Source organism: Marmota flaviventris, chromosome 2, assembly GCF_047511675.1.
Source record: "Marmota flaviventris isolate mMarFla1 chromosome 2, mMarFla1.hap1, whole genome shotgun sequence".
Lineage (NCBI taxonomy): Eukaryota > Metazoa > Chordata > Mammalia > Rodentia > Sciuridae > Marmota > Marmota flaviventris.
The window spans coordinates 120,209,104-120,227,544 of record NC_092499.1 but is presented as its reverse complement, the minus strand read 5'-3'; the positions used below and the strand labels follow the sequence as shown (position 1 = coordinate 120,227,544).

The 18,441-nt window shown below is 40.6% G+C and overlaps 1 protein-coding gene and 1 pseudogene across 1 annotated transcript in view; one reads left to right on the top strand and one right to left on the bottom strand.

The window, feature by feature from the left end:
- The window catches only part of Ptpn9 (protein tyrosine phosphatase non-receptor type 9), an 88,326-nt gene extending 71,631 nt beyond the window's left edge, over nt 1-16,695 (top strand). Inside the window, exons 9-13 of the mRNA XM_027924664.3 lie at nt 4,932-4,998; nt 12,322-12,400; nt 14,289-14,439; nt 14,839-15,046; nt 15,869-16,695. Of these exons, the coding sequence (XP_027780465.1) occupies nt 4,932-4,998; nt 12,322-12,400; nt 14,289-14,439; nt 14,839-15,046; nt 15,869-16,083 (720 nt within the window). The 3' untranslated portion in view covers nt 16,084-16,695. The remainder of the gene's footprint in view (nt 1-4,931; nt 4,999-12,321; nt 12,401-14,288; nt 14,440-14,838; nt 15,047-15,868) is intronic.
- LOC114081661 (large ribosomal subunit protein eL37 pseudogene) lies at nt 4,030-4,668 on the bottom strand (annotated as a pseudogene).
- Nucleotides 16,696-18,441: the final 1,746 nt, after the last annotated feature.

Sequence of the window (18,441 nt, the reverse complement as noted above, 5' to 3'; positions counted from 1 at the left end):
AAGACAGATCCTGGCATAACTGCTTATTTATTACTTAGGTATGTAGTAATGTTGATTCCTATATCAGGAAAATCTTATGTACTTTTCTGTCTCTTTCCTTGGATCCTCAAAGGTATACCACTTGAATGTACCGGGCTGAGAAGAGGTCGAGTAGGTTTTTGCTAACTGTAGGTCTACCTTAACTGAGAAGCCTGGTTGGGAGTGAGTAAGGCTTTTAGCTTGCTGATCTCCTGCAGGTAGTCTGTTAGCTCAGTGGAGTTGTCTATGTCAGGCTAGAATACTAGTAATGTGGGTGCTAACTCCTTAGGAGGGGGAAAGAACAGAAAACCCCTAACTAAATAAATAGGAGAGTGAAAAGTTGATAGACTGTTTGGCTAATGGACACATATCCAAATTTCATGAGTTTGAACATGAGGTGGAGATGTAGCCATGGAGTGCTGACACTTCAGATTCCTTTCCATGTGATAGGACCCAGTAGAGTAATGGTAATAGATTAAAAGAGGAATCACTGACTTCTGTAGAATGGAATAGTGCATGTATGGGTTTTCCCTGGTTTGCTATTGCAACTTTTTTCTTTTTGGTGATGCTGAGGATTGACCCCAGGGCTGGTGTATCACTGAACTACATTCCCTACTTCTTTTTTTTTTGAGGGGTTAGGTACTAGGGATTTAACCCAGAGCCAGTTTACCACTGAGCTACACTTCCAGCCCTTTTTTAGTTTTTATTTTGTGAGAAAGGGTCTCACTCAGTTGCTGAAGCTGACCTCAGGCTTGTGATCCTCCTGCCTCAGCCTCCCTAGTAACAAGGATTACAGGCTTGTGCCACTGTGTCTAGCTGAAACTTTTTTTCTTTTATTTTCCTAAACTCTCAACTCTTTTGTCTATCCATCCAACTGTCAACTAGTTATAGTATGACTTGAAAGGATAGATGTATCAGTCTTTCTTTTTTTTTTTTTTTTATTAGCCTGGATTAAAGGCAGTTGGCATAGATCTTGCAAATTTAATATAAAATGATATTGCAACCAGGTATGAGGTGAATGCCTGTTATCTCAGTTACTCAGGAGGCTGAGGCAAGAGAAAGATTGCAAGTTCAAGGCCAACCTGGGTAACTTAGTGAGACCATATCTCAAAATAAAAATAAAAAGATCTAGGGATATAGCTTGGTGGCATAGGGCTTGCCTAGCATTCACTAGGTCTTAGTTTTGATTCCTAGTATGGCAAAAGAAAAAATAAATAAATAAAATATGTTGAAGTAAATAAGACTGAAGATGTTGGGAACTGGAAAAAGACCCTGGAAGAGAGCGAGTCAGGAGCTATTTAGAGAGACTCCTTTTTTTTTTAATTTTTTATTGTTGGTTGTTCAAAACATTACAAATTTCTTGATATATCATATTTCACACTTTGATTCAAGTGGGTTATGTAGAGAGACTCCTTTGAATTTGGCTAGAAGTTGCTTTGCTCAGGCAGTAATGGAGTCTGGTTATTGGCCCATCCTCTTGATAATCTCAGATATGAGATATAGTTTTCTTCCTTTTTCAGTCCTTGGCCTTTGTGTGTGGTGGGATGGATGGGATGTTCCTACCTAGGTTGTTGACTTGCCTTGGGTTTGGTTCTATGCTATAGTGCTGCAAGCCCCAGTGGACTCTGTTGTTTGGTAAATAATAGATTTAGATATAATTCACATACTACGGGTCCATCCATTTGTAGCTTATGTCAGTTTAATATATTCACAGAGTTGTGCAACCATCACTACAGTCAACTTCAGAACATTTTTATCATTCCTAAAAGAAACCCCGTACCCTTGGCAGTCATTGCCCTTTTCCCACTAACTAAAAAAAATTTAAAAACAAAAACAATTTTAATGTGGTTCTGGGCATTGAACTCAAGGCTTTATGCATACTAGGCAAGTGCTCTATCACAGAAATATATTTCTCTTCCTTTATAAAATTTAACTATAAGCTGGGACATTGATGCATGCCTGTAATCCCATCTACTTGGGAGGGTGAGACAGGAGGATTGAAAGTTTGAGGCCAGCCTCAGCAATTTAGTGAGGCCCTAAGCAACTTTGCAAGGCCCTTCTCAAAATTTAAAAACGGGCTGGGGCTATAGCTGAGTTGTAGAGGCCCCCTGGATTCTATGCCCTACTACCTCAAAAAAAAAAAGAGAGAGAGAGAGAGAGAGAGAGAGAGGGGAGAGAGAGTTTTAAATTTCTTTTTATTTTGAGGTATGGTCTTGCTAAATTGCCTAGGGTGGCCTTGAACTTGAGATCTTCCTGCAAGCAGCCTCCCAAGCAGATGGTTACAGGCCTGACTCACTGTGCCCAGCTTCTTCTTTTCTTTCTCTTTTTCTTTTATGAAGTGCTGTGGATTGAACCCAGGGCCTTATTGCATGCTAGGCAAGCACTGTACCATTGAACTATACCACCAGCCCCTAATTTTGTTTAATTATAGAGATAGGTAATCTTTTTCATTCAAAGTATTTCATATAAATAAAATCATATAGTATGTGACCATTTGTGTCTGGCTTTTTTCACTTTGCATGAAGTATTTTCATAGTTCATCCGTGTTATACCCATATATCAGCACTTTACTCCTTGTTATTGCCAAATAATATTCCATTGTATGGACATATTATACTTTGTCCTCATATATCATATATAGTTAGATAGATAGATAGATAGATAGATAGATAGATAGATAGATAGGGAAAGACCAAGTTACTTCCTAAAAGAAATAACTTGGCTATTATAGATAATGCCACCATGAATATTTATGTACACATTTTTGTGTGGATGTAGTCATTTTCCTTAGAAGTGAAATTGCTTGGGTCATGTGGCAATTCTGTTTAATCTTTGGAGGAACTGACCATTTTTATTTTATGTTACCACTAGTGTGTATAGAGGTTCCAATTTCTCCACATCCTTTTTCTTTGTTTTTCTTTCTTTCTTTTTTTTTTTTTTTTGTAGTTCTGGGCATTAAACCCAGGGCCTTATGCATGCAAGGCAAGCACTCTACCAACTGAGCTATATCCCCAGCCTCTGTTTTTCTTTTTCTTTTTGTACTGAGGATTCAGTCAAGTGTGCTTTATCACTGAGTAGCTGAGTACATCCTCAGTCATTTTTATTTTATTTTTTCGGACAGAAACAATAAACTTATTAAAAGAAATATCACACATCTTACACTTTCATGATAATTACATCTATGTTAGCATGTCATGTCTTGATAGTGCTTGGTACAATATAATGTGCTCTTTATAAAAAATGAGGTCACTTAACTAATGTAGTTAAAATTAGTGAGCTACTCAGTATGTTATGGGTTCAGCAAAACTCCAACCTGGGTCAGAGGATTCCTTTTTATTTTTGAGACAGGGTCTCACTGAGTTGCTGAGGGTCTTGCTAAGTTGCTTAAACTGGCTTCGAATTTGTTGATCCTTCTGCCTTAGTCTCCTGAATTTCTGGTATTAATGGAGTGTGCCACCATGCCCAACTTTCTTTAAATCCTTACCAACACTTCTCATTTATCTTTTTTAATCTGTAGCCATCCAACTGGGTGTGAAGTGGTATCTTATGGTAGTTTTGTCCATTTCCGTGATGACTAATAATGTTGAGCATCTTTTCATGTGCTATTGGCTATCTGTATATTTTCTTTGGAAAAATGCCTATCTCTTCTTCAGCTTTAAAATAGGTTGTCTTTTTATTATTTGAATTGTATGGTTCTGTATGTATTCTAGATACAAGATACAATTCTCTTGTCAAATGTGCATTCCATGTATTGATGATTTTTTAACTTTTTTGGAGGGGGAGCATTGAGGATTAACCCAGGGTCTCACTTGTCTAGGTTAGCACTCTACCATGAAGCTACATCCCTAGCTTTTTAAAAAAAAAAAAAAAATTTTTTTTGAGATGGTGTCTCACTGAGTTGATCAGTCTGGCCTTGAGCTTGGATCCTCCTGCCTTGAAGCACAAAAGTTGTTTTTTTTTTTTTTTTTTTAACCAGCCCACATTTATTGGGTGGGCTAATCATTGAAACTCTCAAGATGAACTGGATGCTGCAACAGATGCATCTTTGGTTTAGGAGTCATTCCGTCACAGCATCCATGCCCAAATCTGCAGTATACAACTTTCAGGTGCCTCATTTGACCAGACCCAGTGTTATTCAGTCTTTTGGCCTTGGCACTCCAGTTATCCAGTGCTTGTCAGGATAGCCACATTTGCCACAGGTTGACTTCTAAAGATGGTAGGGCTTAGAGCCATAAAGGCAGCACAATGTGTACATCTTATTACAGTGCTTTCCAGATGATGATGTTCCTTTTTGTTATCTTGTTTCTGCTGCTGAGACCAAAGAGTGAAGCACAAACGTTTTTAATTTTTTTCTCCCTGTGGTACAGGGGGTCGCACCCAAGCCACTCTACCACTGAGCCACATCCCCAGCTTTTTTAAATTTTTTTACTCTGAGACAGGGTCTTGCTAAGTTGTTGAAGTTGACCTTGAATTTTTGATCCTCCTGCCTCAGCCTCCTGAGTTTCTGGGATTACAAGCATGTGCCACTGCGCCTGGCTAAAAATTTTTGATTCTTAATATAGTCAGGTTTGTCTCTTTCCTTTTGCTTGTGACTTTGGTGTCATATCTAAGAAGCCTTTGTCTGGCCCAAGATCACAAAGACTTACTCATACATTTCCTTCCAAAAGTTTTATAGATTTAATCTCTTGGATTAGGTCTTTGATCCATTCTAAGTTAATTTTTGTGTATGGTTTGAAGGGGTCATCTTCATTTTCTGCATGTATACATCCTTCAATTGTCTTAGCACCATTTTTAATATGAATCAACTCTTTAATTCCTCATTTTTTGGGGGTTATACTTTCCCTGCACATTATTTTCTAATTCAAATGCTATATTCCATGTACCTGCAGTAATGTCTCCTTTTTTATCATTAGACAGATTACATCAATGCCAGTTTCATGGATGGTTACAAGCAGAAGAATGCTTACATTGGTACACAAGGTAAGCTGGTCCAGCCCCATGCTTGTGCCATCTATCTGTGATTCCTTGTGTCAGATGATGCCATAATTTTTAAATATAACTTAAGTTGATATAAAGGTTGGTGGTGGTTGAGGAAGGCAGATGAGAGATACAGGATGTTTGCACTAGGTATGCCTGGAAACTCAATGCACAGAGGTTAACTACAGATTTAAACCCACAATACTACTCCCCCCCTGCAGGTTTTTAGATTGTGCCTTAACAGCCAATCCAAGGGAGTAAGGCATGTTCTTCATGTTCAGAAAGAGCCCAGGAAAGTCAGTGGTGCTTGCAGAGTTCAATTTAGGAATGAATGTTTGTGTCCTACAAGAACTTTGCTGGTTGGTCCCTGAACCATCATACAACATTCAAGCAAATGTTCTGATGGGATAGTCTATGTTAAGTCTGACAGTCAAGTAACAGGAGGCTAAGAGGATTTCAGATGGAGTTTTGATATATGCTTCTACGGGTCCGGTACTCCTGTCTTGGCCTTTGCCTATCTTAACAATACCATATCACATTCAAAGAAGTCTGGAGGAAGCCAGGTGCAGTGGTGCACACCCATAATACCAACCTCTCAAGGAGGCTGAGGCAGGAAAATCAAAGTTCAATGCTAGCCTGGGTAACTTAGGAAGACTTTGCCTCAAAATAAAAAGGAATGGTGGTGTAGCTCAGTGGTAGAGTGCTTGTGCAAAAGTTCAATCCCCAGTACCACAAAAGAAAAAAGGCAAAAAGAAGATAGGAGGAGTCTAGGGATGTAATTTAGTGATAGTAGAATGTGCGTGTGAGGTATGGAGTTCAATCCCTAGCACTAAAAAAAAAAAGAAAAGAAAGAAAGAAAATCTAGCAGATAACTCAACCAAGTGATCAAACTGAGTATCTCCAATAAAATTAATATTTAACACAGGGATTGTATATGCCTCCTGACGTGATGCAATGAGATATGCATATCACCTATGTTGTCAGTCTGGGATTACAGGTGTGGCTCAGTGGCAGAGCATGCATTAGGCTCTGGGTTCCATCATTCTCCAGCATGGGAGATGGAGATAGGGGACCTGAATCTAATCATGAGAAAACAGACAGATCCAGATTATGGAACATAATATATGAAAACTGACTCAGACCTTTGAAGTTAATACCATTTAAAAAAAAAAGGACAGAGAACTCCTTTAGATTAAAGGAGACTAATAAAGTAATCAAAGTCAATGTATGATTTGGTATTGGATCTTCAATAGGCAGAAAAAAGTATTAAGGACAAACTCCTAAGACAGTCTTTATTTCAGCTAACGTTGTATCAGTGTTTATTTAATTGGGTCAGTGTGATAGTGCTACTTTTCTACAAGGGGGATGCCTTTGATCTAATATGTACTCAAGTATTTAGGAGTGAAATGTCTAATGTCTGGAAGTTTTAAATTTATTTATTTTTTATTATGAGAAAAAACATTTAAGATGAACTCTAACCTTTTAAAACTGTAAAAGCACAGTGAAATATTAAGTATAGTCTGCAACTTGAGCCAGGCATGGTGGCATATACTTACAATCCCAGTTACTTGGGAGGCTAAGGCAGGAGGATTGCAAGTGAGAAGCCCTGGGCAACTTAGTGAGACTCTGTCTCAAAATCAGAAATAAAAAGAGCTGGGGATGTAGCTCAGTGGTAGAGCATTTGCCTAGGATGTGTGAGATCCTGGGTTCAATCCTCAGTCCTGAAGGAAAAAAAAAAGTATAGTCAGCCGCTTAATTTTTTTGAGAATGAATCTATCTATGTTGCCCAAGCTGCCCTCCAAGTCATGGGCTCAAGTGTTCCTCTCTCCTCAGCCTCTTGGGTAGCTTAGAGTATAGCCATGCACCACTACCCCCAGCTTAGTCTGCAACTTATAAATAGTTCAGAGAAAAGAAAAATAGGGGTGTCTGTGTGCACAGAGAAGCAGGTCTTGCAAAATGATAGTTTTCTAGCTAAAGAATATATGGGTGCATTGTACTATTTTCTGTAGGTTTGAAATTTTTCAAAATGAAAATTGGAGGGGAAAAAAAGGGATAAAGACCTTTGGATTCTTAGAATGTTGTTAATTGATCTGATGGTCACAATTTCAGATTTTTTTTTTTTTTTAAAGGATGACTGTTCCCAAAAGGAGTTCTTTTGGAACCTTAAAAATTGAGAACTATCAGAAAAGACCTGTGGTCTGCCTGAGAGTAGATAGAGGCTTTACTTAGGATTTCCTTGGTGTGGATGGGCATATTGAGCCTTAGGGTTGGCTTTGGGGGACCTCAGAATGTTCCTTTCTCTAGGTTTAGAAGGAGGGGTGTGCCTAAATTTGCTAATTACCTAAGGGTTGAATCCTTTAAAATGACTCAGAAGGTCCTGTGCAGGAGAAAGTACTCCTCTAGGTGTGTGGGAATTCCTCCCCACCCCCCAGTACTGGAGATTGGACCCAGGGGTGTTCTACCACAGAGCTACATCCTTAACTCTTTTTTGAATTATTTAGAGACAGGATCTCATTGAGTTGCTTAGGGCTTTGCTAAGTTGCTGAGGCTGGCTTTGAACTCAAGATACTTCCTGCCTCATCCTCCTGAGCCACTGGGATTATAGGCATGCACCACTGCACCCAGACTTCAGTCCTTTTTGTCATCAACCTTAATTAGGTTGACTCAATGTTCATGTCTCTACCAACTTGACATACATATGCTCACCATAATTGGATGAAAGCACATAAACATGGGCTTGGCTCTTGTCCAAGGCTTTTGGCTTACTAATTCCACATACAAGGCCACCATGGATGAGGATCAGTCTTCAGTGCCTCTTATAAAACAGTATTAACACCCATTCCACCTCCAGCAGCAGTACCTTTCTTGGCCATGCCAGTAGGTTACAGGTGAACGCACGTTTGAATATACTGGAGCCTCTTACCCCTGCATAACTTGGGGACAGAAAAAGAGTTGATATTTTTGAGTCAAGCAATGATCACTTTTAGAAGGCTTCAGCATTCTATGAGGACAGAAGATGGGTCCTGGAATGTTGAGAGGGTTAGTTTGATTGTGTGGCTAACCTTTTTGGCTATTATATTTAGTAGTGTGATTATTATATAAAAAGAATATAATAATATTCCTACTAATAATAACATATGTTGAGAACACCTGTTATATCATGTTCATGCTCTCTATCTAATCATTAAAGAAACTCTGCAAGGAAGACTTATTTTTTAAAAAATTTTATACACAAGCATACTGAAGCCCAAAAAGTTAGGTGACCTTGGATCATATAGTTAGTAAGTGGCAGAACCAGGACTTGAATCCCTGTCTGCTTGTTTGGTTCAGGCCTCCTTGCAAACAAACTCAATGAATTGTTTCACCTATGTTGGTATAAACCACTAACTTTATTTATTCAGAGAAGTCCACTATTAAAGGGCCTAACCTAAAGACCAGGGGAGGGATATACCCTAGAGGTAGAGCATGTGCTTAGTATGTATAGGCCCTGAGTTGAGTCCCCAGCTCCAACAAAAGTGGGAGAGGGTCTAACCTGGGAAGTATAACTTTGTCCTCTTTTTTTTGGTACCAGCAATTGAACTCAGGGGAACTTAACTACTGAACCACATCCCCAGCCCTATTTTGTATTTTATTTAGAGATAGGGTCTCATTGAGTTGCTTAGCACCTCACTTTTGCTGAGGCTAGCTTTGAACTTGAAATCCTCCTGCCTCAGCCTCCTGAGCTGCTGGGATTACAGGTCTGTGCCACAATGCCTGGCATAACTTTGTCCTCTTAAATCTCTCTCATACCTTCGAGGAAGTTATGACCCTTTATACCCACTGAGTGTGGTGTCTGGTTTTCCAGGTGCTCTGGCTGCTCTAACCTCAGTTCTGCCAATGATTTGACTGGAAAATAAAGTGTAGGAGAGGGGGATGCAGCTTAGTGATAGAGCACTTGCCTAATATATGTGAGGTCCTGGGTTTCATCCCTAGTACTGCAGCTATACCAACAACAGCAAAGCTATGTGACATAGGAAGGGATGTGGATGAGGTTGGAAGTCAGAAATGTGAAAAAGGTGCTCTCATTTTCTTCTTTTTATTCAGGGCCTTACGCTTGCTAGTCAAGTGCTTTATCACTGAGCTAACCCCCAACACTTTTTATTTTATTTTGAGACAGTGTCTCACTAAGTTGCCCAGCTGGCTTTGAACTTGTGATCCTCCTGCCTCAGTTTCCTGAGTAGCTGGGATTACAGGCATGGCTAAAGCATCTGGTTTCTTATTATCTTCTTGATATGCATACAAGGGTAATGAATATCCACTGTAGAACACTTAGGAATCTACAATAAAAATCACTTACAACCCCAAGATTCAGAGATACTGTTAGCATTTTGCAACACCTCCTCCTATCTATATCTTTTCCAATGCATACATATAGATAATATTTGATAGAATTGGCTTTTTCTACACATCAGCTCAGTTTTTCATGTAATTTTTTTTTTCCAATCTAGTGGTATCATAAACACCTGTTTGTGGCAAAAAAATATACTTTTTTTTTTTTTTTGATACTGGGGATTGAACCCAGGGTGTTTAACCACTGAGCCATGTCTTTTTTTCCTTTCTTTCTTTTTTTTTTTTTTTTTTTTTAATTTGAGACCGGGTCATGCTAAATTGCTTACAGCCTCACCAAGTTGCTGAGGCTGGTCTTGAACTCGCAATCTTCCTGCCTCAGGCTCCTGATTTGCTGGGATTACAGGTTTTTGCCACTGTACCCAGCCTTACGACATCATTATCAATTGTATAAATTTGGGATGTGCTATAATTAAATCCTCTCTTCATGGACATAAAGCTTATGTCCAATAACTCACATGCTTTTGGCAGTGTCCACTTTTGCAAAGATATAATGGAACTCTAATATCATAAGATGTTAGTGCTTACTAAAAGACTTTAGCACAAATTGTAATGGAACCAGTGAACTTTCAGGCTGATCAACGCTCCTTCCTTTCTTTATTTTCCTCCTTCTTCCCCCACCCCACCCACCCGCTACTTTTTTTATTTAGGTACTGGGGATTGAACTCAGGGGTGTACCCACACTGAGCACATCCCCAGCCCTTTTTATTTTTTCTTTTGAAATAGGGTCTTGATAAGTTGCCCAGGCTGGTCTCAAATTTGCAATCCTCTTGCCTCAGCCTTCCAGAGTTACTGGGATTATAGGTTTGTGCTACTGTGCCTGGCCCAAATCAACCCTTGATATTGAAAGTAGAGAGAAAAACACTGGAAACATAAAAGGAACCGTCCTGAACTGTTTGTTACTTTCTTTTTTTTTTTTTTATTTAGTTTTTTATTTGTTACTTTTTTAATTGGAAGGGAGTTGGTATTCCACATGTGTCTTTGATAGTTGCTGAGCATTCATCCCTAGAAGGTTCTAACTATGAAAGGAGAACTTGACAATATGGCCCTTGCTCTAAAGACCATGCTTACCGAGGCATGAATTACCACAAAATAAAATGTCTAATATATGATCATATAAATTGAATGTTTATGCTGTTTAGACCCAAATGTGCCATCAAGAATTTAGAAGCTGGACACAGTGGTACACAACCATAATCCCAACAATTGGGAGGCTGAGGCAGAAGGATTTCAAGTTCAATGCCAGCCTCAGAAGTTTAGTGAAACTCTATCTTATAAAAATGAGTACATATGGGCTGAGATTGTGGCTCAGAGGTAGAGTGCTTACCTACCATGGGTGAGGCACTGGGTTCGATCCTCAGCACCACATAAAAATAAAGATATTGTGTCCAACTATAACTAAAAAATAAATATTAAAAAATGAATACATATATACAATAAATAAATAAAAGGAGTAGTTGGGTACAGTGGCACGTGGCCTGTAATCTCAGCAACTCTGGAGGCAAAGGCAGGAGGATCACAAGTTTAAGGTGAGACCCTTTCTCAAAATAAAAAATGTAGAGGGCTGGGAATATAGCTCAGTTGTAAAGTGCTCTGGGTTAAATCAATTTAAAAATAAGTAAATAAATAGATCACAGAAGAATAAGCCCTCAAGGAGTGTGGGAGTCAGAGAAAGCTTTGAGGTAGAGGCCATACTTGAAAATGGATAGTAAGTGAATGGCACTGGAGATGAGGGTGGCAGCTTGAGCAAAGGAATATAGGCAAAAGTGCCATGGTGTGTCTGTATTGTGATAGAGCAATTTTTATGAAATATTAAATTGTTGCTGTTATTCAGAACAGACTGGAATGGAAAGAGACCTATTTAGAAAAGTAAACTTATATGGTTTTCATTAACTCAAACAAAAAAGATGTGGTCCGTATTGCCATAAAATTGGTCAGGAAGAGTAGGAGGAAGGTGAGGGCAAAACTATAAAAGCCAAAATACTTTAAAGGCAGAAATCTAGGATTTGATAACTGCTTCTGCAAGATGAAGGCAATGGATAAGTCAGATTTGACTTCAGCTTTTTATGAATGAATCCTTTAAGGATGATAGAATTGTTAATAGAAATGAAAGTGTTGGAAGATAATACTAATTTTGAAGGAGACCCTTGAAAACATAAGGGAATCTGAGAGATCAGGGAGCACAGGAGAATGGCTTGCTTTTTTTTTTTTGGTCGTGGTGCTGGAGATTGAACCCAGGGCCTTGTGCATGCAAGGCAAGCACTCTACCAGCTGAGCTATATCCCCAGCGCTGAGAATGGCTTCTTAAGCAGCCAGTTATTATAAGGCTATAAAGCTTAGGTTATAAAGTCACCAAGCTTAGGTGAGATGGAAAGAGCCCGAGACATATACCCAGGTGGGACTGTCATCCTGGTAGTGATGACGGCTGAAGCTCTGATGGCTAAGGCACTGAGAAGGTATCTAACATTGCTTCCACACAGTACCTGTGCACATCTTATCCAAACATTTTGCTAATGTGCACATTCTGCATTTATTTTCTTCCTTCCTTCCTTTTTTTTTGTACCAGGGATTGAATCCAGGGGTGCTTAACCACTGAGATGCATCACCAGCCCTTTTTATTTTTTGAGGCAAGGTCTCAGTAAGTTGCTTAGGGCCTCGCTAAGTTGCTGAGGCTGGCTTTGAACTTGTGATCCTCCTGCCTCAGCCTCCAATGCTGCTGGGATCACTGTGGGTACCACTGTTCCCAGCATATTCTGCATTTGTAACATTTTCCCACACACTGCTGGTGTGGTTTGAAGGACCACAGTGAATAGCAAGTATGGAGCAAGAGCAGGGAGCTAACATATGTGCTTTGGAGTTCTATTTGGAAGAAAAGCAAAAGAACCTGTGAAGGAATATAGTGCTTCCAAGGATCATGTTCCTTATCTTCTTGTATTCTAGGCCCTCTGGAGAATACTTATCGTGATTTCTGGCTCATGGTTTGGGAGCAAAAAGTCTTGGTGATTGTCATGACCACCCGGTGAGTTCATCTTCTTTTTCCTAAAGCTCTCTACCCTCACCCAGACCCCAAGCATGGGTGATTTAAGAAGAAAGTTTAGGGGCTGGGGATGTGGCTCAAGCAGTAGCGTGCTCACCTGGCATGCGTGCGGCGCTGGGTTCGATCCTTAGCACCACATACAAAAAAAAAAAAAGATGTTGTGTCCGCCAAAAAGTAAAAAATAAATATTAAAATTCTCCCTTTCTCTCTCTCTCTCAAAAAAAAAAAAAAAAGAAGGAAGTTTAGGAGCTGGGGTTGTGGCTCAGTGGTACAGCACTTGTCTAGCATGTGTGAGGTATTGGATTCGGTTCTCAGCACCACAACAAATAAATTGACAAAATAAAGGTCCATTGACAATTTAAAAAATATTTAAAAAGAAAAGGAAGTTTAGCTCCTAGAAACTGAAGTGTTGGAATGTGACGGCAAAGAGTTAGCAATACTTGGGGCTGGGGAATGTAGCTCAGTGGTAGAGTGTTTGCCTAGCATATGTAAGGCCCTGGGTTTGATTCCCAGCACAACACATGTGCGTGCACATAAACACACAAAACAAAACAGCAAAATACCAAATAAAAGTTAGCTACCTTAGCTTTTTCTTAACTGATGTAGAGTTAACAAACCAGGTTATGGTAGAGATAGATAGATATTTTTTATGTGGTGCTGAAGATTGAACCCAGGGTCTCACATGTGCTAGGCGAGCCACCCAGAGATCTTACTTTTTAATGCTTATAATTCATAGCTCTTGTGACCCTGGGCCTGTGATAGCCTCTGAGGTCCTGGCCTTGTCCACTAAAGGAAATACTAGGAAACTCAGGACAATTCATCTTGAATCTGACCTGTTTCCAGATAGGCTCTGTCTTCCTGGGTACTAAATCGGTTCCCTTTTGCTGTCCATTTCCTGTGTGTGTGTGTGTGTGTGTGTGTGTGTGTGTGTGTATGCATATTATAAGGGATTGAACCCAGCATTGCTTTATCACTGAGCTACATCCTCCGCTCTTTGACAGAGTGTTGCTAAGTTGTTGAGGCTAGTCTCAAATTTGCAATCCTCCTGCCTCTCAGCCTCTTGAATCACCAGGATTACTTGTGTGTGTACTTCAGCTACTTTTGACCATTTTCTTGCTCATCCATATTTCCACCTATGGGGGAAGAGAAAAAAAGGAGGTAAAACAGTGGGTCAAGCAGGAAGCTCGAAATAAAGGAAGGTTTTGGAAATTTTTGTGTGCAAATCTGCCAAATTTAAAGAATTAACTTAATTAATATTATCATTGCCATTTTGATAATTATAACCTATTTCAGATGAGGAGGAAGGAAATGTTTGCTCAGTTGCCTTCTTGAAGGCACTGTTTGGAGAGGTAATAGTGGGAGAAGTCTCACCTTGGAGTAATTTAGGACCACTGAATAATGATAATGTGGATTTAATGCCTTTTCATAAACCTGCCTCTAGCATCCAAGACCTATGTCTTTCTCACTCCTTTGTTAGGCAAGGGTCTTAATTGGAGAAGAATAAATAAACAGTGGCTAAGGTAATAGGCCAGAGAGTTCTGTCTGACCCACCATATTTCTCTGCTGTCTATTTGTGTACTAGAGTTTATCCCAGATATGTGATATGTACCATAAAGTATTAGAAAAGACACCAAATGAAACATTAAGTGCACAAAAAGTGTCTGCTAAATGAGCACATGTAGAAACTTTACCTGCTTTTACATCTGCTTAAAATTAAGAGGTTTTTATTTTCTGCCAAGAATCAATGTGTAAGTTAGAGGCAAAGCAGGACATGACATTTCTGTCTATGGGTACAATAGGTCATTGGGGGAGTGGGCTTGTTGCTTTGAAGAGGAAGGATGGAGGTTTACCTTGCTCTGTGTGTGTTCAGCTTTGAGGAGGGCGGCAGAAGAAAGTGTGGCCAGTACTGGCCTTTAGAAAAAGACTCTCGGATTCGATTTGGCTTCCTCACGGTGACCAATCTAGGTGTGGAGAACATGAACCATTATAAGAAAACAACACTAGAAATTCACAACACAGAGGTAAATCTGGGTTTCTCTTTATTCCTTTAAAGCTGGGGATAGAACTCTTTCTGTAAAGAAAATTTCTAGAGGTAATAGATAAAGTTCCAGGCAGGTTATATGCTGCTGTTTATCTGGTACAAAATGAGAATATTCAACTCAGAGCCAATATAGTAATATTATTTCAACATAACAGTGGTGTTACAAAAGAGTAAAACTTTCAGGATAAGAAATGTGGATCCTGCAATGCAGCAATTCTACCCTTTCCAAACATTTAATCCTTCCTTTAGATTTGCAGTAGAGAAGCAATTGTGGTAGAAGGGAGCCCTTGGCAGAGTGTTGAGAATCTAACAAAACCCAAGGTAGTCAGGGGCAGATAGAAATTACCTCCTTAACTTTTGCATCATTTTTTCATCTAAGGAGCGGCAGAAACGCCAGGTGACCCACTTCCAGTTTCTGAGCTGGCCAGATTATGGTGTCCCTTCTTCAGCAGCTTCCCTCATTGACTTCTTGAGAGTGGTCAGAAGCCAGCAGAGCCTTGCTGTCAGCAGTATGGGAGCACGCTCCAAAGGACAGTGTCCTGAGCCACCCATTGTGGTACATTGCAGTGCAGGCATTGGCAGGACAGGTAATATACTTAATGCACCTCTTGGTATATCCCGAGGTGTTAGGGGTTGGGAGGAAGAACAAAGCTGTTCAACCACATTTGTGATTGCAATAAAGAACTCATTTGATCCCTTGGTGGTAAATTGCTATGAAAATTGCTCTTTAATATCCTTTTGGTTATCCCTAATGCTAGGTGCTGGCCACAATGTACACTTCATAAACCAAGCCCACTAGGGATTGAAGTTTTATACTTTCCATTGCCATGGTTATCTTCTGACCCTGACGCTTTATCTTCATCACTGTGGGTGTCCAGAGAGCTTAGCTGAGTTGCTGCTTCCTTCCCTTCCTTCCCTTTTTCCAGCTGGGTTCCCACCCTGTGTTGGATTCTGTAGTCTGGAAGTCAGGTAGTAGCTTTTGCCTTAAGGGAATGTACACAGCAAGAACTCCTGGCCTTTCTAGTTCACAGGTCCCTTTGGGAGAAAGTTATGAAGGATAGATTTGTGTTAGGCCTCTGTGGAGAAGATACAGAGTGTCTGGAAATTGGGTGTGGGAGTACTGTCACTCTGTCCTAGATTGAAGATACATTCCTCTTTGTTACCTACCTTACTTATCCTGTTGACCCCATGTATGTCCTGAGAGATAGGAGGCTTTTGCTTTTTTCTGGCCTTCAGTACTCTGTGACCTCCTTCCTGATTCCTCCGGCCTGAGGATATCTGGCCTCCTGCCAAGAGGCATCTTGCCTTTGATTTCACTCATCCAGTCCTGCCTGGGTTATTTAGTGAAGGGAGGGAGATAAGGGAGGTAAGCCAGACATGACCTTTTGACCTTTTCTTTCTTTCTTCAGGTACCTTCTGCTCGCTGGACATCTGCCTGGCACAGCTGGAGGAGCTTGGCACCCTTAACGTATTCCAGACAGTATCACGCATGAGGACCCAGAGGGCCTTCAGCATCCAGACCCCTGAGCAGTACTATTTTTGCTACAAAGCCATCCTGGAGTTTGCAGAGAAGGAGGGAATGGTGCCCTCTGGCCACAGTCTACTGGCCATGGAGGGGCAGTAACTGTCCTACAAGTCTTCTTCCTGCTGGCCAGCCTTCCTTAAACTACCCTGGACACCGCTGAGCCTATAGGTTGCCATCAGTTATGCTGAAGCCATGGATCAACCTCTTTCTCGTGTCTCCTGGCGCACGTGTTGCACGCAAGGCAGCCTTTCCCTTTGGCTAGATAGATGTGGTGAAATTGCCACTAGAAAGGGCCAACAATGTGTTCTTAATTCCTAGCACCTGCTATCGAACTGTGCCTTATTAAAACCAAATTGTGGCTATTGATTTTTGCCAGGGGCCCTGAGGTAAGTGGGGAAGGAAACTCCCTCCCCCTTTCCCAATGCCATTCTTTTTCTGGAGGTCTCCTCTCTTCCACTCCTTCCCTTTGCTAGGATTTGATGGGGAGGTTTGTGCTCAGAGAGCTTGACCAAGTTACATAATCTAGAGATTGTCCCGAGTGCCAAGCACGTTTATACATAGGGCGTATATTCCAGTCCTTTCTGTCATTCTGTGTGTGTGCGCCTGTGCATATGTGCACTTATGTGTATGGGTCCATATGTATGTGTGTATATAATATATATTGTATGTGATAATATGGTCATATCCTATAAATACATATATACACAGATACTCTTTGTAGACATTTCTGGGGCTCTGTGTTATGGTTCAGAACTCCTTGCTTCTTAGACCTTGCTGTTTATCCTGGACTATCAGGGGTTGGGGATCATGGCTCCTGTTGTCAGACATCAGAGTGATGGAAGAGGACACACATCTCCTCCCTTCTCCTTCCACAGGCCCTAATCCTTAAATAATGACTTCTTTCCTTTTGGGTTCTGCCTGTTGGAGCCAAGAATACTGGTTTATGGTGACACTGATTTAATTCAGCATGAATTGTCCTTATCTAACAGTTTTGCTGTTTACTTTGACGATTTTGAGAACAGACCTCCACTGTGATTCCAGACCCTGTCTTTTCTTTCACTCCCCCAAGTGGAGGACCGCAGGTAGAAATGAATTCACTTAGCATTCAGAGCCAAAAGCAATCGGTACGAAGCCTACGAGGAAAAAAAGGGAGCCCAGTGTGTGAGAGAGGAATCTGTGAGAATCCCTTCTTGGGAAAACAAGTTTGGGTCCCTTTTTCTTTTGTTTGAAGGTTCCTTTTCTTATACAACGTGGCCCTATCTACTGAGATGCTCATCTCTCCATGCCTGCTAGCTTGCCAGACCCTAGAGCTCAAACTGGGTGGGTCCTGTGCCAATAAAAAGCTTAACCCCTGGCTGGGTGAGATGGTCCCTTGCAATCAGTCAAATCCTTCCTACCCAACCTGTTCCTGCCTGCTCCTAGCCTACGCAATCTGATGTGCCAGGGATGGAATCAAGAGCCCCCAACATTCTACATTCCCAAGAACACCCTGGAACCTCCAATCCTTCGTCCCCCATTACAGAAGATGAGGTTGGCAGCTGATCAAACCTCAATATTTTATACTGTAATAAGCTCTTTGAATGTGTATATTCTTATTTTTTACAATCATTTCATTTTGTATTTAACATCAATGAACTGAGTCAGATTCAGAAAATAATTGTAATGTTCATATTCAATATCTTCAGTGATACAGTTTTGTATTTACATATAAATATACCAACATGATCAAACCCTTTTAGCTTCATCAATTTAGTGGGCTGGGAAGGTGAGGAGGGGATCCAGGAACTGGTCTGGGATGGATGGGGAGGTAGCCAGATACCCAAGACTTCAGTATCTGAGACTCAATTCTGACAACCACCCACCTGTCTTTAGGCTAACACTTTAGCTTTAGGCAGAGGGACCAGCACCAATTGAGTGCTTGCTGTGTGCTAAGCTCAGTGTTAAATGCTTTGTCCCCCATGACCTGACTGAAACTTTACAGCATTCCAGTGAGATATTATCCTCCCTCCCTTCTCCTATCCACCCCTCTCCTATTTCTGTATAAATGAAGAAGGTGAGGTCCAGAGGGAAACAGTGATTTACAGTGATTTGCTCTAGAACTAGAGCTCAAGTTGTTCTGCTTTACAAAGACTTTGGTCTTTCCACTGTGTCAGAGAAGCTCTCCTTTCAGAATATAAGCAATTTTAAAAATCTAGGTAGATAATCTTGTACCCATCCTCCTTATAGTGGGTTAGAAGGATGACAGGGTTGTTGTCTCCCAGACAAGAACTCTTGGCATGTTCTTTATTTGCAGAATACCAAAAGGGTTATTCTCCCAGGAAAACTGGTCTTTGTGGGAAAATCTGGAGTCATTTGCATTGCACCTATCTCAGAATGGAACCAAAAGTTTTGTCCCTGTAGGAACTCTTCCATATCTTGTAGCTACTTCCTGTTGGACAGTGACAACATACCAAGTCG